Source organism: Acomys russatus, chromosome X (genome assembly GCF_903995435.1).
Source record: "Acomys russatus chromosome X, mAcoRus1.1, whole genome shotgun sequence".
In the NCBI taxonomy this organism is placed as follows: Eukaryota; Metazoa; Chordata; class Mammalia; order Rodentia; family Muridae; genus Acomys; species Acomys russatus.
In genome coordinates this window covers 89,475,520-89,497,976 of record NC_067169.1, presented here as the reverse complement: position 1 = coordinate 89,497,976, position 22,457 = coordinate 89,475,520, and the positions used below count along the sequence as shown (strand labels likewise).

Genomic DNA, 22,457 nt, shown 5'->3' with positions numbered 1-22,457 from the left:
CCATTGTGACCTGTAGTAAATAACTAGTTTTCTCTGGCATTTACTTTCCTCATTTGTGAAACGAGGGCTGATAGTTAAGCTTCGTGTTAGTGCTAGGCTTGGGCTATTCTACAGAGCAATGGATAGTCTTTTTGTTATGTGAAGGTGTGACCATCTTAAAAGAGGATAAATTCATCCCAGGTTCTGAAATGAGAAACTTGGCTAGAGAACAAAGTATGTGATTTGGCCAAGCTCCTATGCATTGTGGTGTGTGTGTGTGTGTGTGTGTGTGTGTGTGTGTGTGTGTGTGTGTAGAGGAAAATACTGCTTATTTCTCATCTATGCCCATGGCTTTGACTGAACTCTTCCTTCCCAGGAATGTCAAATGTTCACTATCTACATGCTTGCTCTGTCCTTTTTATGAATGAGCTAGTGCAGAGGTACAATTCCAACTGGATTTCTGCTCTCCCCTCTGTATGCTTCTAGTCTGGACTAACATGTTCATTATCAGGTTCGATAAAATGTATTCAAGTAATGTGTTCTGAAGAGGACAATAAAGACACAAGATGACATCATCATCATCATCATTATTATTATTATTATTATTATTGGTTTGTTTTCCCCTCATGGATCATCTAGTTTACTCAGAAAGTCAGTACACAGACATTTGGGAAAAAATGCACTACTATCCAAAAAGAAATGCCTGGGAGCTAAGGGTTGTTTAACAAAAGCTCCAGTACCTAGCATAGAGTCTGCTACATAGGCAATACTCAATGTAAATATATGAAAATGTCCATGACTCTCAGATTTTTACTGTAAAAAGAAAATTTTAATGAAATTGTATCTTGAAGCTCACTATATGAATGAGGTGGGTGTGATGTTGCCTTGGTTGAGGGGAGGAGCTAGGGGGTCCAGTTCTGCTTAGTTTCCCCTCTGGGACCCACAGAGGTTCCTCAGGGCCCACCTGGAAAACTTTCCTTGTGATCAGTAAAAATGAAAAGTCTTTCAATTCTCCCCCTGCCTCCCCAGTTCATTTTGGCCATGTGCAAACTTCATAAAATCAGTAGAATGTGATCTTTCAGTGGGGATTTGTGTATCTGAAAAGAAAATGTTGTCAACTCCCTCCACCCACCCTCACTCCAGGCATCCCCCCCAGTTATTGCTAAGAGCATGGAAGAGGTTATTTTCAGTAGGAGGCTTTCATCTTCATCCACAAACATATATGAAACTAGTGTTTGTTTAACTTAAATAAAAAAGGAACAAAAAACACTGTGGTAGTTTCCCCAGAATTCAGTAAAATGCTCATTGGTTGCAGTCTACTACAGTGGTAAAGCTCTTCTGTGGAGTCCGGTCTGGTCATCAACCAGCTAGGCAGAACTATGTTTTAAACCAGAGCCCCCTGTATTGCCCGGTCAATCAGAAACATGGTCAGCATCCTGTATACACAGGTGTCCACCAGGGCCCTGGAGAGCGCATCCTTCCCCATGCATGCAAGACTGTGACCCTCTGCCCATCCTGGCAAGACATCCTTGTTTCCCTACCACCAATAAGTTAAGAATGGATGAATTCTAGGAGCTTACTTGATAGAGTGGTCTGAGAAGCAAGGCACATCCTCATCTCTGCTTTGGGAAGACAATTTGGGCTTATGCTTTGGAACTATCAAGGGGAGGATGCTTTCAAATTAGGAATTTTTATTGTTACCAATATCCTGGCCTTGTCATATGACTCTCTTCATGTCCCACAGATTGTCCTTCCTTATAGAAGTAGTAGGCATATTCTGGGAATTCCATTTGACAGCAGAGTAAACTAAGGGTCAGGGAGCATCCCAGTCAAAGACAACAAGCCACCAGAAACTGCAGCTTCTTCCCTACTTACTTGTCTCCACCTCCTCAGGCTCCTAGTTAGTCTCCTGATGGGCAACCCTAGCTTCAAATCTAGCTCTGGCTGGACTCTGATAGGGGACAGCCTTCCAGTCACCTGCCCTTCCTCTTCTGCTATGCTGCTGCATTCTGTCACTAGTCCCAAGCATGCTCCGACCTCCTACCCCGACACAGAACGTAGAAGAGTTATTTGAGATTCAGTAGGTAAGACCTGAAATTCCATCTTAGGAACAAGAAGACACAAGGTTAGGGCTGGCGGAAGCTATAGGACCCCAAGAATTTGTTCAGGGTCCTGTCCGGCAGCAAATGATGACAAAGCTAAAACTAACTAGACCAAGTTCTTTTGCTTTCCTTGTTGGACCCTGAGCCCACTTTCATTTCTTGCTCTTTTTCTAGTTTATGAATTACATCGTGCTCTTCTCTGCCCCTTCCTGTCCTGTCTGGTGGGGTGGGGGAGAGGAGGGTGGGGGGGCAGTGGTGGTGGCTGGCTCTAGAGTGTGTTTCACAGTATCCATACTTATTCTCTGGAACCTTGGTGTGTGTTGTTGGCTTAAGGCTGGATTAAGGACCTCAATGCTTGGAGAGAGTCTATCATGCCAGCTCTGAAACAAGATTTAATTCCAGCTAAAACCACCCCAGACATTTGTTTAGAAGTGAAAACAACGGGTATAGATGATATTGCCCAAGATCCCAAGGCTAAAATGGCCACCGCAGGAGCCAACTTGGTGGCACTGGGCTGGGAATCTTACTTTGAGCACTGTCCAGGACCTGTAGGCACTGGAGAGGGTGGGGGCAGTTGAGGGCAAGCCTGAACTCAGCCTTCCTTCTCAGAGCAGTGCAAAAGTGAGGTACCTATCTCCTTTATGTCTGGAACACAGTCTCTTCATTTTGTTCATGGCTTTTGTCTGAAATGCAGGGGCCAGCAGTAAACAAACGTCGGTGTGGTTTGTAAACAGTCTGACATTTCTGAGGGGTGCCTGGTGGAGAACTCCCGGCCTCCAGCCCAAGCCAGGTACTATAAGCAGTATCCAACCTAGCCTGAGAATGCAAACCCTATCTATAGCAAAGCACCACCGCCAGAAGAAGTCAGCTCTAGTGAGCCCGCAGGCTGTTTGGTAGCTGGGCTGCGACTGAATTCTCTGACTTTCTTCTGGATTTGTTCTGCCTTGGACCTGTATCTTCTGCCTGTTACTCTCTCACGTCCACTGAACTCAGCAAAACTCAGCTCTTAAAAGTTGTGCCCATCAGCAGCCAGGTGTGGTGGCGCCTGCCTTTAATCCCAGCACATAGGAGGCAGAGGCAGGTGGATCACTGTGAGTTTGAGGCCAGGCTGGTCTACAAAGCAAGTCCAGGACAGCCAAGACTACACAGAGAGACTCTGTCTCGAACCCCCCACCCTCCAAAAAAAGTTGTGCCCATCTGGTCTCTGGGTTCTGGCACCAGTGAATCTCAGGCTGGGTGACTGCTGCCTGCCTTAGCAATAGTTCCTGAGTTAGGAGAAGATAAAGAGGAGGGGGGCAGAGGGTGCCTCCTTGGAGTCCAAGTAGGCAATCCTAACTTCATTCTTCCTTGCTGCTCAGCACAGGCTACCTAACTTCTTTCATTCACTGGACCCTCTGCTCCTAAGAAGGAAAAAAGGAACTCTCTCCAGATGGTCCTAAGTCTCATTTGGGGGAATCACCTCAGGAAACCCAGGAGCTTCAGTGGGGGCACTTAGGGCTCTTCTCGAGAACGAAGGGTGGGGGCTTTTGGGGTACCCCTCAGCCATAGCTTCCCTTTGCAGACCGCAACCATTGTCCCCCTGGAAGGGAGTCTGGCATTCTAGGCTCCTGTGCCTGGAGCCTATAGGGGCCGGCTTCTACGGGGCAGGGGACTCAAGCAAGCGGCTGGCAGAGCGGACCTGTTTGCTGGCTACTTTGGAGGTGGGATGGGCTAGAGTTTAGAGACGGAAAAGCGTGGAAGAAGAGGTTATGTTCCTCGCCCCAGTCTAGAAAGGACTCAAGTGGCGAGTGGGAAAATAAAAGTAAACACAAACAACCTCAAAAAAGAAGCCAAGAAACGCCAAGCCAAAAGAAGCAAGCACAACGCTGTTACAAAACTGTCTGGTTTTGTAACAATTTTCCCGCTGCCGGCCAATGAGCGGCGTGGTGGGCCGTCACGTGGTGGCATTTTATGTAACACTTTGCTGAGACAAGACAGTTATTAGGCGGCGCGGGGCAGCCGGCATGGAGCTCCCTGAGGCGAGGCAGAGTGGCGCGCGCGCGGCAGTCCCGCGTTCAGGGCAGCGCAGACAGCTTCCAGCCAGAGCTTCTTCCTGGTAGTTCCCTGTTCGTAGACGCCTCTCCTGCCCCCTGCCCCCAGCCCGCCCCCTACCCCCCAACTTCCGCAGTTCCCTCTCTTGACGGATTCGCTTCTGACCGCACAGATGTTGAGCTTGCCTGCCGAGCTCGGCAGCAACAACTTAGAACTGGCGGCGGAGCCGGAAGAGCGGGCGACAGCAGTGGCTGGAGGAGACTCGGCAGCCCACCGGGAGGCGACTCCTGAGGGCTCCGACGCTCCCCCGACTCCAGAGCTGGAGCAAACACAGCCTCCTCCAGGGACCTCCGTGCCGCCGCCAGAGTGCAAAGTCCTGCTCACACAGGCGGATGCCCTGGCGTCCGGGGGGCGCCTTCGGGAAGCCCTTGAGGTGTACCGGCAGCTCTCTGAGAGGCAGCAGCTCGTAGCTGAGCAGCTGGAGCAGCTGGTGCGCTGCCTGGCGGAGAGCGTCCCGCAAAAGGCGCCAGATGCTTCAGCCCAGAGCGGCACTTCAAGCTGCTGCAAGGCGGCTGTGGAAGAGGCTGGGGAGGCTGCCGCCGGAGTCCCAGAGGTATGGGATGGCTTTAAGTGTCGCAAATGTCACGGATTTCTCTCAGACCCCGTGTCCTTGTGGTGCGGCCACACTTTTTGTAAGCTGTGCCTAGAACGTGGGCGGGCCGCCGATCGCCGCTGTGCCCTGTGCGGGGTCAAGCTCTCCACCCTCATGGTGGTCAGCGGGAGGGCACGAGAGCCACGACGGGCTGGGCAGCCCGTACCACTGCAACTGCGAGTCAACGTGGTCCTCAGCGGCCTTCTGGGCAAGTTGTTCCCGGGCCCGGCACGGGCATCACAACTCCGGCACGAGGGCAACCGGCTGTACCGCGAGCGGCAGGTGGAGGCGGCTCTTCTCAAGTACAACGAGGCAGTTCGTCTGGGTGAGTCCTCCGAGCCGCTGGCGGGCCTTGGGGGCTTGGTCACGACGTGAGGGGGCGGGAAAAGGAACCCGGCTGGGCCGGGAGAGGACGGGTATGGACTAGGGCAGAGTTGGGTGCGCGCGCCTGGGGCTGGGGGTGATGAGGTAGAGGTGGGGAGGGAAGGGTCGGCGGCTCAAGAGGAGGAGAAAGGACATTTCTAGGAGTTTTTCTTCCCTAGTTTAGGTTTCTATAGCTAGCTGTGCCTAATCAATCAATCTCTCTCTCTCTCTCTCTCTCTCTCTCTCTCTCTCTCTCTCTCTCTCTCTCTCGCTCTCGCTCTCTTTCTCTCTCTCTCATTTCCTCCTTGCTTTTCTGCTTCTATGCCTCCTAATCCCAGTTTCTATCTGTTTCATGCCGTCCCCCCTTTTTTCTTCTCAGCTTTGTCACTGTTTCTGTCTCTCTCAATGTCACCATCTCTATTTCTCTGTCTTTCCCGGACACTTTGAAGCTCCCTTATACACCTGCCGGTACCTTCTTTGTCAGGAGAGAAACTTGGCACTATTTAACAAACTCCTGAGCGGTCCTCCTGGCTTTTGCCAGCCAGAGATGGCCCGCTGGCGCCCGAGTCTGAGGCTCCAGCCTCTGGGAGTTGTCCCTTCCGGGGCCGCGGCTCCCCGTGGGGTGGGTCCGGCCTGGAATTAGGTCAGGAGAGCACTGGTTGCATAAGGACCGAGCCGCCCGGGCCGGCTGCCCCTCCTCCGCGCGGGCGGGCGGGCGGGCAGGCAGGCGGGGATTGTGTAACGCTGAGGTAACCGAAGTGGGCCACGCTCGCCTCGGAAACCATCCCGCGAGCGTGTGCGGGGGGCGGAGGGGGGGCTCGCTCCCCGCTGCCCTGTGACTCATTGTCACTGCTTCCTATCACAGGATCCTTGGCTGAAATAGATGCAGTTGCCCCGCCCCCTCCACCCGCCCGCAGTCAGACAGCCTGTACCCTGACTTCAAACCCTTTGACCCCTCTAACCAAAAGGGTAGCAGGATCAGGCAACTGCTCAGGATCCCCAGGGAAACAAGGGGCTGGCTACAAAGGTCGGGGGTGGGGCGTCGGGGCGGGGCAGGGCGGAGGCATGGCTCTGTCTACCCTTTCCAAGAGTTGCCTGAAGAGGTAGGGTGGGCTTTGTAGCTTCAAGGGCAACCAGGACAGTCCCACACATCTGCTGGACTAGAGTTCTCTCAGAGACCTGGTCTGCACTTCCTGCCTCCTCCCACTCTGACCCAGGAAGTGGCCTTGAAACCACAGGCAGGTGCCAGCACCTCTGCAGGCCGGCAGGGCACCTTGTCCAGGGAAGCTAGCTGGGGTAGAGGCAGTGGGGCTAAGCCTAACCTGGCTGCGGGATCCTAGGGCCTTCTAGGCCAACTCTGATGGGTGGAGGAGGGATGGGGTGGAGTCTCCACATGTTGAATCCCACTCAAGCCAGCAACAGGTGATGCAGACAGGGTGCAAAACCAGGCCTGACATGATGACTGAGAGACACAGACCTCCTCAGGATACACACCCTGCCCGCGCCTAAACAGAGCAGGCTGTGAGCTGCCAATGGGCTGGGTTGTGTTTCAGAAAGGTGACAGAGAAGACCATGAAGTCTATGCTAAAGTCAAGAGCAAGTAATGGGTACCCAGGTCACCCCAGAGCATAGTCCTGTGGGATGGGGTAGAGGCTGACATCAAAACCTGTTTCTGGGGGGGGGCAGAAGCTGTAGCCCAGAGTTTGAGAAAGAATGCAGCTGCATGAATGGAAGGTCACTTAAGTATGGAATTCTAAGCGAAACTGAAGTCCTTTCACCCAGTCCTCAAAGGCAAGCCAGAAAACCCCCTTCCGACCTTTTTCTTCTATCACTGTCACCACCTCTCCTAGGAGAATCTTTTCCTATACCTTTGTTAATTTCCTCCTCAGTGCAGTCAGGGTCAATGTGTCGATACCACTTTCACCATTCTCAGAGGAAAAGGGGCCTTTTTAAACAGACTATGTTTATCCCAGAAATGGCTAGTTTTCTATTATTCTAAAATGCTGTAGGCACACTCAGAAAAAGGAACTTTCCTTCACCCAAGCCTCAAAACTTTAACATCAACTAGTGATGTCTCTAACCAGCTGTGCGACCTCTCACTTCACCTCATTGGCCTTGTTTTTATTCCTATCTAAAGAATGGGTGGTCTGCATGTCCCCTGGAGGGGGGACCTGGTGGCACTCAGAGGAAGGATAGCAGGATACCAAGAAGAGACTTGATACCCTATGATCATATACAAGGGGAGGAAATCCCCATCAGGAACAGTCATAGGGGAGGGGGAATAAGGGGAAAATGGGAGGGAGGGAAGAATGGGAGGATACAAGGGATGGGATAACCATTGAGATGTAACAAGAATAAATTAATAAAAAAATTTTAAAAGAAGAAAAAGAAAGAATAGGTGGTCTGAAGACATGTTCAGGGCTGGACTCTAGTGATGGTGAGAGTAAGACTCTTATGAGTCTTGTCAAGGTAATTTCTCATTTGGCCATCAATAAGGGGATGGATCTTATACATGCATATCTGTTCCCTCCAGGAAAGCTTCATATGCACTGGCCACTAGGGAGAGGGGGAGGTATTGCTAATGGTGCAGGTCATCTCACCTGGGAGACTAACACGGACTTGTCTTGTTGAGGTTGTCAAGATAGGGATTGCATCTGACTGCCTTTCTTTCTCTTCTCTGGCCTCATTCTTTTTGGATGGTAGCTCATTCAGAAGCCAGGATGCTGGGAACTAGCAATGCACATCTTCAGAGCAGTGCCAGGTCTTCCTCTAGGTGAAAATTTCTAATATAGCATGGACACTACACCTCCTAGGAACTGCTTGAAAAAAAGAGGGCAACATTACTGCTTTGTGTGGAGAAGCTAGGCTGTTGGTCAGTACAATATGAGGAACCAGAAAGGACACTTAACTCTTTGGGTCCAGTAGAAAGAGCTTAGATAACTTTTCTTTCCTCAAGATCCATCCTCATATAAGACATGTCGTGTGCTTGTGCTGTGGGCCATTAATGAGGGCTTTTTTTTTTTCTCATTTCGGCAGCTCCAAATGACCATTTGCTTTACAGCAATCGGTCCCAAATTTATTTCACCTTGGAATCTCATGAGGATGCACTGCATGATGCAGAAATAGCATGTAAACTCCGGCCAATGGGTTTTAAGGTGAGTGTGGGTCAGGAGGGATGGAAAGGGGCTATATTGCAGACAGGGATTGGCAGGAAGGGCTGCCCCTTTGGGGCAGGAGGTGCTAGAGCTCCAGCAGAACAGAGAGAAGGCTTTCCAAATTAGCTAGATGGTGCAGGGCAGCAGGGAAGGCTAAGTCTGCAAGGGATTGCAATAAATTTACATTCAGTTGGTAACCTTCAGGATAGCCTGGTCTTCATATTTCGGTTTTTCAAACATGGACTCAGTAGCAAGACAGCCTTACTTCATGTCTCTGCTGCTTTTGTCTGTGTCTAATGCCCTCATCTATAACATGCTTATATTCAAAGCATCTTCTAACTAGGGTTTATTGTGAGGATTATATAAGATCATGGAGGGAAGATGCTTGGAACAGTGCATGTAACATTATATGAGCATTATATACCACCACCATCATCACTCATAATTGTCTAGGGATAATAGGGAGAAGAATATGAGAGAGATATTTCTACTATGGTCCTTCAGAGTATCTACTGATAGCCAGGCTTCTTGAGAGCTTAAACAGCTTTTTTTTAAGAGAGGGAGAGGGAGAGGGAGAGAGAGAAGAGGGGGGGAGGGATCTTCATATTTACACAACTTGGTTGTGCCATTTTGAATAATTAATACAGTCATCTGACATACCAGTATACCCCAAAAATCTAGGTGATGTGGGAGAGATGGGAAGAAAGACAGGGTAGAGAAGATCAAGGATACCTGGATACAAAATCTCAACTTCAGCATCTTTGCCTGGCCTCAGGACCAACCTCTTCCTCCTGTCTGCATTTTGTTTAGAAGATTAGAATTGGGTCCCAGCTTCAGTGTTTGCAAAGTGTGACTGTGGGAAAATAGTTACACTCTCTGAAACTCAACTGTTCTTATTTATTAAATGATGCTATTGCTATCTGCCATGATTATTTCACAGGTTTGTATAAGGATCAAAGGTGAGAATGGCAGAGAGACCATGCTTCGAGCTATAACCATTGCAGTAAACGGTTTGCAACAGTTTAGTTCAGATGTTGCTGCCCGTAAAAGCATTGGATAATCAGAAGTTTTCCAGATCTGCGAACTTCAGATAAGGCCCTGTGAAGTTCGGTGTGGTAGCATGAGCCTGTAATCCCAGCAGGACCATGAGTTTAAGGCCAGCCTGGAGTATTACAGAGAGCTCTTCTGGGGGAAAGACCATGTGGACTGGTATACTCTGCCTAGAATATTAGAGTGAATCTTATTGGACTTTCATGGATGGTGATGGATCAGTGTGCTCTTTTTCCCAAGGAACACATTTACAGCTTTATACAAGTCACCCAAACCTTAAGTTGCCATGGGGATGGGCTGTCTAACATAAACATCAGGTAGATGGCTTGGGACAACAGAGGCTTCTACTGCAGCTGTTTCCATTGGAAAACTAAATCTAGATACCATGATGGGAAGAGGACTGAGGAACATGTTCTGGGTACCACGAGAAAGGGGATTTCTATAGTGAAGGAAGAACTAGTGTGAGTACTTGGCAGGGGTGTCATTTCCCACAGCTGGAGAGAACTCTGCCATCCTAGGGGCTGAAAGGGTCTAATGCATATACCTTCATGCTCTGATTTTTTTTTGTATTTCCCACTATTTCTGTATGAAATGCCATAGAGGAGCAAGTCCAGTAGGCAGCCCAATTCCATCAATCCATCCAGGGTTTAATATCATTCATCATACCTTGCTGGTAGTATAGCTGTCAGTGGGGTAAGCTGGCCACCCTGAGAAAGTGAGGTGTGTAAGTTGCTACTGTGTTGATGACTAGGGACCCAGAGGCCTCTCCAGTTTTCCAGTACCTATTAGTACTAGCCTTTCTCCAGAAGGCCACTGGTAGCAGGAACAAACAAGGGAGTGTGACAGCCAAGATTAGACTTCAGAAAGAAGTGAGGGCATGGAAAGAGGCCCACAAGAGGTTTGTGGCTGTGCATTATTCAAGAAGGCAGCTCTTAGCCAGGTCCTGGTGCCATACGGCACATGTTAGAAGAGGGAGCAGAGAAATCCCGGTCAAGTGACAAGTAGGCCTTTTCATTCATAGGAGCCAAGAAGCACAAAGAGAAGGCAGCCCTTTATGCTCTTCTGCTTTCTTGCCTCTCTCAGGATGCTGCTTAGGCTTTTCCAAAGAATTTATCCCAGAGCACTTGGGTTTGATTCCCAAGTCCCTAAAACTTCCTGATATCTGTAAATTGTGCAGCAACAGAGGGAAAGACAGCTAAGTTTCTCGAAGCAAAAGCCCTGGCTCAATCACTGGCCAGCCTTCTGGAAGGTGGTCTGCTTTTGTGGGGAAAGATTGCTCTAGAAGTTCTGAGGCCACAATTCCAGTTCTAGATTGCTGCTAGTGACCTTTGAAATTGTGGAGGGCCCATGTTCCTTCTCTCATGCCTTTGTAGAAATGACTGGCTCACTCAAGCCACTACTGTCTTACCGACCAGTTCAAAGGCAGCGGAGTCATCTCTGGATGAACACTGAAAACTGGGTTATTATAGTCTGTGGTTAAATGGAGACTGGCATGTTTGTGATTCTCATATGGTTGTGGGGTGGACAGGAGGTAGCAAGCACTGTAGCTAAGTAAGGATGTGGGCTTGGTATATCATCGGTCCCAGGTTTAAACTCTGACTTCATGGCTTACCAGCTGTTATACTGTGGTCAAGCTGTCTTTCTAGATCTCCCTTTGGTTTCTTCAAATAAAGATTTAAAATAGTTTGCCATTATTATTGGAGAGGGAATAAAAATCTTTTTGACAGCACTCCACCCTATAGTGACTGCTTGGTAAGTACTCAGTGATTGCTGTTAATAGTAGCTACATTTTTAAAAAGTGACTAAGATGTGCTTGACTGCAATTGTTTTCTTCCAGGCACACTTCAGAAAAGCACAAGCTTTAGCCACCCTAGGCAAGGTGGAGGAAGCGCTCAGAGAATTTCTCTACTGTGTATCCCTTGATGGAAAGAACAAGAGAGCCAGAACTGAAGCTCAAAGGGTGAGTTGCGTGACTCAGTGTCAGCTGCCTAGTGGACCCCCACCACTCTGTTCTCTCTAGGGAAAAGGATGCAGATGCTACCCTACCCTCCTCTGTATATGTTGTCCTGAGTGGGTGCTTTTCTGGGCTTAAGGTGGCAGCTAATTGCCCAGAAGCCCCGTCATTCTGGTATGTACTATCAAATTGGCAGGTGCTACCTTTTTTGGAGGAGTCAGTAATGAATGCTTTGACTTGGAATCAGTGGTATATGAAACTAAACTGGATCATGTAAGCTAACCCAGGGATGAAGGCTCACTGAAGAGCATCTGCTGGTCCATAAAAGATCAGGGCCAAGGAGGTAGGGGCTGCTTGCAGCTGTATAGCTTTTCTTTGACTTAATTACAAGTTTCACCAGCTACACATGGAGGACAGCTCCTGGGAAGGGACACTGATGATTTCCATATTGCTTGCCACATACAGAACTCAAACCTTCACTTCTTCTGCTCGAAAACTAAACCTACTACTATCTCACAAATGCAAGTCAGAGACCATTATGAAACAATCTAAGTAGTCCTTCCAACATTTTGGTCTGAGGAGACTGGGGTTGTAAAACAAATATCATGAGAAATACCAAAAACTTAATTGATGGGTCAAGCATCCTCATTTGATGGGCTTTGTCGTTTATTTATTTTAAAATTTACTCTTTTGGTGTCTAAATAATTGGCCTAGAAGTTGGATGCTGTACCCATACACTATTCAATACCAAGCAAGCCACAAGCCCTTCTACCCCTGTGCAGTGGTTTGGTAGAGGAGGGGAGGAAGAAAAGGAGAAAGAGACAGGACTGGGAAGGAATACCTAGCAAAATGGATAAATCTGGCAGAGGCTGGACTCTGGATTTTCTGACTGTGGCAGAGAATTTCCTGTCTGGAAAAAAATTTGACCTGGGTGTGTGTGTGTGTGTGTGTGTGTGTGTGTGTGTGTGTGTGTGTGTGTGTGTACGTGTGTGTACATGTGTATGGTTTTATTAAAAGGGGCATGGATTGGGCACAATTGTTAGCAATCTATGGACCTTTCTTAAAATTTTAGTGTGCTAAGGTCATGGTATAGCATTACCTGAGCATTGCCTATATACTAGCCACTTGCTTGGTTATTTCTGTAGAAGGTTCCACTTAGTGCCCATAACCTCACTGTTATTTCTCACCATTTTATAGATGAGACAAATAGTCAAGAAATCTGGCTCAGTGACTTTCTTGAGGCCACCTGCTTCTTTGCCTTTCTTTTATTGATCCCTCAGGAGACTCAAGAGGTTCTGGTATCATCAGTTGAGCTACCACTCTGTCCAGTTTGCTTTTATAGCTAGGCCGTTGTTGTTTCTATACTTGCCTGATGAAAGGCAAGGCAGTGTGTGAAACTCTGGAGACCAAGGAGGCCTAAGTTCCCAGTGGAACTTACAATCTGTTGTTGGTTAAGATGAATGCCAGGCAATTCAGGTGAAAGTGTGCTTACAGTAATTGTTACAAAATTCTGAAATTAATGTAAGAATTTGGAGGCATGTTTCTGCTGAGTGTGATGGAGCTATGACAGCCATTTAAACAGACTGAGAGGCCTCAATTGTGTGTATTAACTGGATTATTCCCATTTTAGGGCTAAACATTTGACATATAGTCCAGGTGCACTAGGTATTAATAACCTTCTCCCCGCTTCCTTCTTGACCCAGTCAGGCTTTTCTATGGCTGAAGTTATAGCAGAGTTGACTTTCATTCATGTGGAATAATTATTCTCACTAACTGTTGTTTTCAAAGCCATGGAGAAGGCCTACAGAGAGATCATTGGCAGTAAAGCTAAGAAGGAAACTGCTGCATTATTCCTACCTTGTTTCTTTTGGTTTTGACTCCTAGCCTCCTTTTCCTCATGCTACCTTTCTGCTTTTTCAACCTTGTACTTGGAAAGTAGGGGTTTTAGCACTGCAAGGAAACATAAACATCTTTCTGAGGATTTGAGATACCTAAGTGCTAGACTTTTTTCCTTGATCCCCTGGCTGCATAAATGCCTTCATGATTTCCATGAGTATGATGCATACTAATTAGGCACTTATCTCTTGCTGGAGAGAAAGAATTACTCCATAACACACTTCCAGTGCAAAGTAAGATGATGGAGTTTAAGGTTAGGTATCCTGCTCTGTAGAAAACGTGAAAGAGCAGGTGAGATCAGAGGGATGGGAGTGTTGAGGCAAGTTCAGCAAGGCAGCTGAACTTTAAAGGCTGAATAGGGCTCGGATGCAGGGAAAGTGCTGATGCAGGAAGGAGCACCATGAAGAGACCTCAGAAGACAAGCAGGAGAGTAAATCAAACTTTGAGTTTAGTGTTCTTTCAAACTCTTTTGATAAATTAACACTACTGACTATGGGGTCTGAACAACAGTGTGGAACATTCTCTAGTGGGATTCCAAACATGGCAGGGTCTCCTAGGTGGGAAACATTTGAGTATGTTCTAGAAGCCCAGTGATCTGTCCTTTTTCTTGGTGTTACACACACACACACACACACACACACACACACACACACACACACACACACACACTCACACACTCACATACTCACCCTTATCTGGACAGACAGACAGACAGACAGATGCATGCATACTTACATACAGTCCCTAACCCCTGATGGCATAGGGGAGAATTGAAACAAGAATGTAGAGAGCAGCAAGTGGTGCAGCCAGCAGTTAAATGTTTATCTTTGACTCCTAGAACTCTTTGTTCTTCTCTCTTCTCTCTTCTCCCTTATCAGTGTATCCAATTGGAAGGGAAACTGCCTGCCCCTAGGCACTTGAACTTAACCTGACATTTTCTGCAGAGATGACCAAGATGATAAAGAGGCTGGAAGGGGAAAGGTAGTTTGAGCTCTGCTTTCTTAACACTTCACTGCTTAGGCCTCCATCCCTGAGGTGATTAAAGGCTCAGGGGTGAAGATCTAGGGGAGGGGGAACAAAATGGATAGATAGAGAAAAACAGCAGCAAGGAACCCAGTGTGGATTTGTTGCCTTCTCTGCCCTTTGAGTTGTTATGGACTTGATTCTCCATTCTTCAACTGAAGAGTCCTAGTTTGCTTCTGTCTTGCTGTGATAAACACCATGACCAAAAGCAACTTCGGAAACAGAGAGTTTGGTTTCCTTACACATCCCAGATCACAGTTTATCACTAAGGGAAGTCAGGGCAGGAACTCAAGATAGGAATCTGGAGGCAGGAACCTGGAGGCAGGAACTCAAGCAGAGGAATCTGCTTACTGGCTTGCATCACAAGGCCACATTCAGCTATGTTTCTTATACACATCAGGACCACCTGCCCAGGGGTTGTACTACCCATAGTGTCCTGGTCCCTCTTACATTAATCATTAATCAAGAAAATACTCACACAAACTTTCCTACATGACATCCTAATAACAGGCATTTTCTCAACTTAAGCATCTTCTTCCCAGGATGACCTAGTTTGTATCAACTTGACAAAAAAACTCAGCAGTACATGAGGTATCTATTCTGATTTCACCTCTGATTCCTTCAGATGGATTTTTGGAGCCCCACTGCAGATATTTCTGCAGAATGGTGCCACCATAATGGTGGCTCTTAACCTTGGCTAAATAACAAAGGCATCTGTCACGCCTTCTCAAAACCCAGATTCCTGGATCATATTTCAGACCTGAGGAGATTGTAGTGGGACCCAGCAACCTGACATTTTCATAAGCTCCTGCATTACTTTTTAAAAAAAGATGTATGTTATATTTTTAATATGTGTATGTGTTTGAGTCTGTTTATGGGTATTTGCACATGAATATTGGTGCCTCTGGACATCAGAGATATCAGAGATGCCTGGAGCTGGAGTTAGAGGTGGTTGTGTGCCACCCTACATGTGTGCTGAGAATCAGACTTGGATCCTCTGCAAGGACAGTATGTGCTCTTATTGATTAAGCAATCTTTCTATCCCCTTGCTCCTAGATGATTCTGATGTGTGTTGATGCAACAACCTCTCCTTAGTGTGTCTAGGGACACTGCTCCAAGGCTTCCTTCTCATTGAGGTTTTGCCTTGAGAGCTGTGCTCTCTGGTTCCCCATCCCTCCCCCCTTCACCTTAGTCTAGCACCTGTAGAAACTTGAGTAGTGAAGTCTTCTGTTTTATGTCACAGCTTCTCTTTAGTTTCTTTTCACCATCAGTCCCGGGGGATTCTCAGGAACATTCTCCCGATATCCTGAAGCTGTTGGCACCTCACCCTAGATTAAAGGAACACGTAGAGTCAATGGCTACTGAAGGCACCAGCCATAATCTACCAAAGTTGTCACAGGTAAAACTCAACTCACCCAGCTCGCTCATGATGCTTCGTTTGGCTCTTTTGTGGGGCACACTAGAAGTGAGTCCTACCTCTCCTACTCTGGTTCCTGAGGGAAAAAGAAAGATGGAGTCAATAATGGCTGTGTCCTTTGCTTAAAGCTACAACTGGGAATTTCAGGCATGGTCTAAAGTTTATGTACTTACTACATTTTTGTAGTCTCGGTCAGATTCAGAAAATAGAGAGATTTAATAGAAGTGTAACAACATTGGCTCACTTCCCCTGAAACCCTATAATTGGGGTATGTTTATTGGCTTTAGCTTTGGGGGCAGATTCAAGCTGACAGCCTTTGAGCACCAGGGAGATCCTTGTGCAAGGGTAACTCCAGTTGGGGACCAAATGGAGAGAACTTTTTGTTCTTTCACTGTACCTTACACATAAGTAGGCTTCTCATGCACATCTTTAGCAAAATAGAAGCACGGGAGGTGAGTACAGCAGGAAGATGAGAATTTTTGGTTTTCTTTGAAAACAAGGGAACAGGACCCAGGCTTTAGGTGCTGGCCTTTCTAGCACAGGGTAAGTGGGCAGAAGTTGAGGCACAGGAGAACAGACTTGAAGCAAGGTTTAACACTGAATAACTGGGCACCTTTGGGGAGCAGTTTCTTCTCCATTTGTGCCTGAAGTTCCTCACTTGTATATAAGCCCTGGATACTCACATCTTCCCAGTTTCTGTCCCTGCTCTAGAGAAGGAATAAAATGCAAGGTACCTGACTTTTCTTAGTGAGGGCAGAACTCTTAGAGTATCTCCTGAAATCAGAGAGCCCCCAGTAGTCATTAGTACATGACTAAGACAGCTAACAAGAGGCCCAAGTGCCTGGAGTGGGGACTTCTACTTGCAACTCAGTCTGAAATGAAGGAAACAGAACCTCTGCCTTTCCAGTGTGAGCAGGCTGGACAACAGCGAGTGCATTTTCACCCAAGCTTTGCTTTGCAAGGCCTGTGTTCCTGTGTGGACAGTGCCCTGGGCTCATGGAAAGTCAAGACTGTCATATTGTTTTCTTTAGTACTTGAAAGCCCTGATCATCCAGGGACATAGACTGAGAAAACCCACATCCTTTTCTGTGTTCTTCATTGTTTCCTCTCACCTGTGTCTACTAGAATTTTTGGCAGGGGCTAGAGGGGAAATAAAGAAGGAGAACCTTTTGCTGTCAAATATGGATTTAGATTATGGAGAGGTTCCCCGGAGCAATCTGTATAATCACATTTTCCAGAATTATTTCCAGTTACATTTTCAAATATCTGTCTCCTGGACAAAATCCTGTAAAAGGCTAGAGACAACCTATTATGCCAAATTATTTTTGTCTCCTTTTCAGACTTTTCACCTACAATTTAGTGAAAGGAATCAATTGTCCCCTATTCCTTTTATGAAAATAGCATATAGCTCTGGAGCATGAGCTGCTTTGGCAGGCCTGTGCAGAGCTGGCCCAGTGCCTTACTTAAAGTCCTTTGACCAATGCCTGTGAATGACAGTGAGGGTGAAGGGAAGTATCCAGTAACAGGATATCCCCTCACAGAATGCTTTGACTTCCTTTCAGACCACTGGGGAATGATTTGGTGCTTCCCTTGCATTTCCCCCTTCACCTCTGCCCAGGGAGCTTTTCCTCTCATATGCCTCTTGTCCTTGCTTAGGGAGGTCGCCTAACTCTACTCAAGCTAGGTGTGTGTTTGACATAGATTAGACATGAGAAGTAAGCCTCATGACTTGCCCCTCAGTTGAGTTTTTGTAGCCACTGGGTGTTCAGGAGTGAGTGAGGCTCAGGATGATGTTGCTTTCTCTTTGTCCCCTCAGGGTAATGCTATTGGAGGACAAGATTGGTTCCAAGTAGCTTCTGATCTCTGGTTTTTGCTTCATCTAGGAAACTCCAGAGCTTCCGCATTGTTCTAGTCAGGAGGAAGCATCAGCTGGGGAAGACAGCAGCAGCCAAGAGAACTCAGCTCAGGTAAAGGTGGGTAGTCAAGAAGACAGTGACAAAGATGAAGAAGGAGAGAAGCAGGATGCTGCATCCATCAAGGCCGGCAAATGCCAGGAAAAGAAAAGGAATCATTGTGAAACTGAAGCCCAAGAAGACATGGGATTGCCTAATAAAGTCTCCAGACAAGGTACTAATTCTACCCAGGGAGAAAGCAGTGTAGTGCAGATGATGGGGCTCACTGATATACATAGTTTCCCTCTGTCTGGGAGCGCCTCTGGCTCTGAGTGTATGGCCTAGCTCTGGCACTAACCAACTGAGAAACCCAAGGGGCTGCTGGGAAGTTTCATGTGAAAGAGTACATGGTAGCTATCATGCTGAAAGTGCTGTGGGATAAGTGTCATCTATAGTCAAGCACCCTATCAGATGACATCCCAATGCTTTTCATCACATCACTTTCTTCCAGGCCAACCACTTTCTGCCCTCATCCCTGTTCTGGGAATTTAGGATGGGAGAGGTGTACTTAGGCCTCATTTAGTTGTGCTCTGAAAAGCATCAGCGACAGCCTCCTATCTTTCCAAGGGAGATTGGCAGTGCCAAGATTCACTCTCAGCTTTGAAGACCTGGCTCAGTCCGTGAAGTTGCCACTGCTGCTGCTGCTTAGTGAGGTGCCTACTGAATTTCAATGAGGTCCCCAGGAGTTCCTAGACTAGGACTTTTCTGTCTATAGGGGCTGCTATAACACTGCTGGGAGTACACTTCAAGGAATCCCATGGGCAATTGCTCAGGCAGCTGCTAAATTAAACTCTGGGGGAGTTTGAAATTGAAAAAAAAAAAAACCCAAAACAAAACAAAATATTTTTTTCCTTCAAAAGTACTGTCTGTAAAACCAAGTTGATCCAGCTCTGAGTTGCTGTTTTCTAAATCACAGATCTTTCTGATAATAAGGTGGCCAAACCAGATCTCAATATTCCAGTTGCTTCGTTTGATGCGTCTGACCTTGAATGCTCACTGTGTATGAGGTAGGTGATGTGGGGCGTCGCTTACTACCTGGTATATCCCCCTCTTTGGTACTTGAACCTTTTTGCTAATGACTTAACTACTGAGTTGGTTAGTATGTAAAATCATGGTACAGAGGAAATAGAAACTACATTGTCACATGAGACAGCTGGTGTTCCACCTTACAACTATGTCCTTTACATGCTTAAATACCAACTTAGAAAGACCTGGAGAGTGGCAAGGCAAAGACAACTCAAAGGTCAAAAACTGATGGGCCACAAGTTGAACATACCTACTATTTGGTTCTCATTAGATTTGACTTTGTTATATATGACTGTACTGAAACAGGACATCCACTTTCCAGCTCGTCATGACCCTATTGACCTAACCAGCCTGTCTTACATTATTGTTTGATCCTTAGAGTTATTTGAACTTGTGACCCTAGCTCTAAGCTCCTAAGTTAAGAACTCAAGATTTAACGTGTTAATATCAATGCAACAAGCATTTTCTTTGGAAGCCAACTATAAACCTAAATTGGTTTGTATTTATACTACCTAGTAAACAGTACATGTGACAAGCGCTTGGTCAAGTACTTTTCTTCCAGCTAGAATGTCATCTCTGCTTTCTCAGGTATCCATATATCTCACCTCAAAAACAAACAACTAGAAAGATTCTGTGATTGTGTTCTGAGTGACCACCTTAAAATGTAAACATTTATTTCATTTTGTAGATGTGGCTTAGTGTCTAAGAGAAGGGGTTCGGCAGCCAGTGTCTGAACTTTTGACATACAGATTCAGTCTTAGAGCTAGTGATACTTGCTACCACTTTCTTTTCTCTAGTAGAATAGAGGACAGTGGGATCTACTCCATTAGTTGTGATAATTAATTAAAACTATTTGATGCTTAGAGTAGTGCCCAGAAAACAGGAAGTACTTTAAAAATTAACTAGTTTTTTCTTCTCACACAGTGGCCTTCAATGGTACATCTACAGACCTCAGAGGAAGCTCTATGTATACATTCAAATAGATCCATGAATTCACTAGGGTAATATGTAGAAGTGTGTGTGTGTGTGTGTGTGTGTGTGTGTGTGTGTGTGTGTGTGTGTGTAGGTGGGTGTGTTTCTAAGAGAACAACATCCAGATTTCATTAGATTCTCAAATGTAGTGATTTTCTCTAAAAGCATGAAGGAGGAACTGAGATACATGAACAAATGTTTGCCTGTTCTTTGAGAGCATGTATTCTTCTTCTCTCTGTCATGTGTGTTTGTATTCTGAATGACTTTTTGTCATATGAATAATAATAAGGCAACTAGTACCTGAAACATGGACTTTTCTTAGAAAAAATATCCTTGGGTCTTTGGGAGTAGTTCAGTGGCAGAGCTCTTGGCTATCATTCCTGAGGTTCCGAATTCATTAACCAGAATCACAACAATAATAGTAACAATAATAGCAATAATAGTAAAATAATAATACATAAAAATCTGTAATAGCAAGATTTATTCATAAGCATAAGCAGGTCTCAGATAGCTCAGCAGGTGCAGCATAGACACAGTTAAATTAAGCTTCGCACATACTGTCAAGAGTCTGTTTAGGTAGTGTAGACAAGAATGGGATTAATGACAGAAGCAGATTCTTTTGACCACTTCATCCAGCCCCCCACTACAGGGTGGCAAGTGCATCATGCTAAAGCCAAGGTATGAGAGAGCAAAACCCTGCTTTCAAGCAGAGACTGGACCCTGCAGCCAGCACACCAGTCTGCCCTGACAGGCGATGGGAAGTAGATTTAATTTAGCTTACTCAGAAAAAGCAGGTCTTTGTTCTGCTTAACCCTCCTTAACCCTCCTGACAAAATCCAGGCGACACAGAATCCAACATACAGGCTCATCCTGTTTGTTATTTTCTCTGTGGAATAAAAATCCTGACGTTGAAATTCCTTTGTTCTTCTTCCTTTTCTTTTCCACTTTCATCTTCTTTGTCCCTAATCACAAGGGACTTTGTAGAAGAGCTAGGAATTCGGTCCAAGCAATAAACACACAGAAAGCGTAAGCACCCCTTCAAGTTTGCACCCTCTGAGCTTAAAAGCCATTGTGTCTCTCTTCCTGACCCCTTGTTCCATCTTTACCCAGAGGAGCTGTATGGCAGCTACTAAAGTATAGGTAGACTCTCAATGTCTCGCGGTATAAGAAACTTACCCAGCCTAGAGGGCTTTTTGATCTGAAGCTCCTGATACTTCAGCTCTCGGTAAGAAACCTGTAGCTTCCTTTCCAACAGGGTTTGTCTGTAAGCTCCACATCAGTTACTGACTGGCTGAATTCATTTGCCTGTATTTTTCTAGTCTTGAAAGTCCGCCCCCCCCCCCACTTCCAGCCATTGCTCTTTGGGCTATGGTTGCCGTTCGCTTTTGTTTTGGCCCTCATGTGTCATTGGAAGAGAGGTTTTGTATTTTGGTTACTGTCCTTGTTGTTGGTACTAAACGTTTATCCTGAAGCAATTTAAAGGAGGAAGTGTTTGTTCTGGCATACCACTGGAAGGGATCACAGTCTCAGGACTCTTGCTGCTCAAATTGATTTCACAATACACAGGAGACCGAGTGCTAAATGCCAGCGCTCAGCCCACTTACTCTTTCTTTAGCCACTGTAAGATCCCAGCCCATGGCACGGTGCTGCCCACAGTTAAGGTGGGTCTTTTCTATCGCAAACTAAACTAGAAAATCTCTCTTAGGCATGCCCAAAGGCTGACTTCATCTAGATCATCTCTCCCATGTGTCAAGTTGCAATGGATATTAATCATCACCGGGGCTAAGATCACAAATAATTTCAAGCTGTTTGACCACGAACTGAAACATTTGGAGCACCCATGCGAGTTGCTAGGCTGAAATCTAAGCCCTGGCAAAGAGAAGTTAGGCAGACCAGTTTTTAAAAATTCTTTTTAATTTTTTATTTGTTAATTTGATTCTAGGGAGAAAATTGATTGGCGTTCTAAATTTCACAGGGAAACAGTAGAAAGTGTGAATGGAAGCCAAGTGTAGTGGCTCACTGCAATCTCTGCACTTGGGAATGTAGATGTAGAAATTTTAGGAGTTCAAGGTCATCCTTGGCTACACAGTGAGTTCAAGGACATCCTGGGCAACTTTTTTTTTTTTTTTAAGGAAGAGTAATTGGAGAGTATATCAATGAAATCTCTTTTTCTCAGTCTCCAAGTCTCCTTTGCTGAATTGGAAGAATTCCACTGAATCTTGCTGTGCAATCCTTAGAGGCAGGAAATCCTCCTTTAGGTTTGCCTGGCATATATCACCCTAGCCAGTGAGGTTCATCTCTAGATTGCTATAAAGCAATACCTTTGGAATAATAAAGAGCTTGTGAGATATGAAGTGAGAATATTTTCTATCTGAACTAGTCATCCAATGGCCAAGTGACATTGGTGACAAGCAGAAGGATCAGTTTTATATATAATCTAATTATAGCTCCCTAAGTCACTAGGTATTAAGACAGTTTACTTTTCTTTCTTTCTCTCTTTCCCTCCTCCTTCTTTTTTCCCTCTTTGCTGTAATCTGATAGCAAAAGAACACAATGCAAGGATGTCACTGGTGGGAAAAGCTAATTCCAGAGAAACCAGACATGTTATCTGGACTGACATCTAACAGAAGGCATTTATTCTTCCTATTGTTTACTCCATCACCCTGATAATGTGAAATGCTTTCTTGTGAGACAATCTGACCCTGCTCTGAATTAAAAATGTCTCCCTGAAGTGTTTTCAAAGTCCTTATCTTCAATAGAAAAAGGACAGTCATTCTAGTATAGACCTCTGTTGTCATAGGTAAGAATCTTTGTTTCTCTTTCTAGAGAGCAGAGGAAGAAGAGAGAGTGACAGAAAAGAAAGGAGACTTGCATCTGTGGAAATG

At 46.0% G+C, this 22,457-nt stretch overlaps 1 protein-coding gene across 3 annotated transcripts in view; it reads left to right on the top strand.

Annotated features, from left to right (window-relative positions):
- The first annotated feature begins 4,069 nt into the window (after nt 1–4,069).
- Lonrf3 (LON peptidase N-terminal domain and ring finger 3) overlaps nt 4,070–22,457 on the top strand; it is a 33,494-nt gene continuing 15,106 nt past the window's right edge. Inside the window, exons 1-7 of one of the 3 annotated variants that reach the window (XM_051142424.1) lie at nt 4,070–4,176; nt 4,285–5,089; nt 8,164–8,282; nt 11,170–11,292; nt 15,449–15,604; nt 17,506–17,749; nt 18,491–18,581. In XM_051142424.1, the coding sequence (XP_050998381.1) occupies nt 4,285–5,089; nt 8,164–8,282; nt 11,170–11,292; nt 15,449–15,604; nt 17,506–17,749; nt 18,491–18,581 (1,538 nt within the window). In that variant the 5' untranslated portion in view covers nt 4,070–4,176. Of the gene's footprint in view, nt 4,177–4,221; nt 5,090–8,163; nt 8,283–11,169; nt 11,293–15,448; nt 15,605–17,505; nt 17,750–18,490; nt 18,582–22,457 lie in introns of those variants that run through there. The other 2 variants (XM_051142423.1, XM_051142426.1) reach the window with 2 other exon arrangements.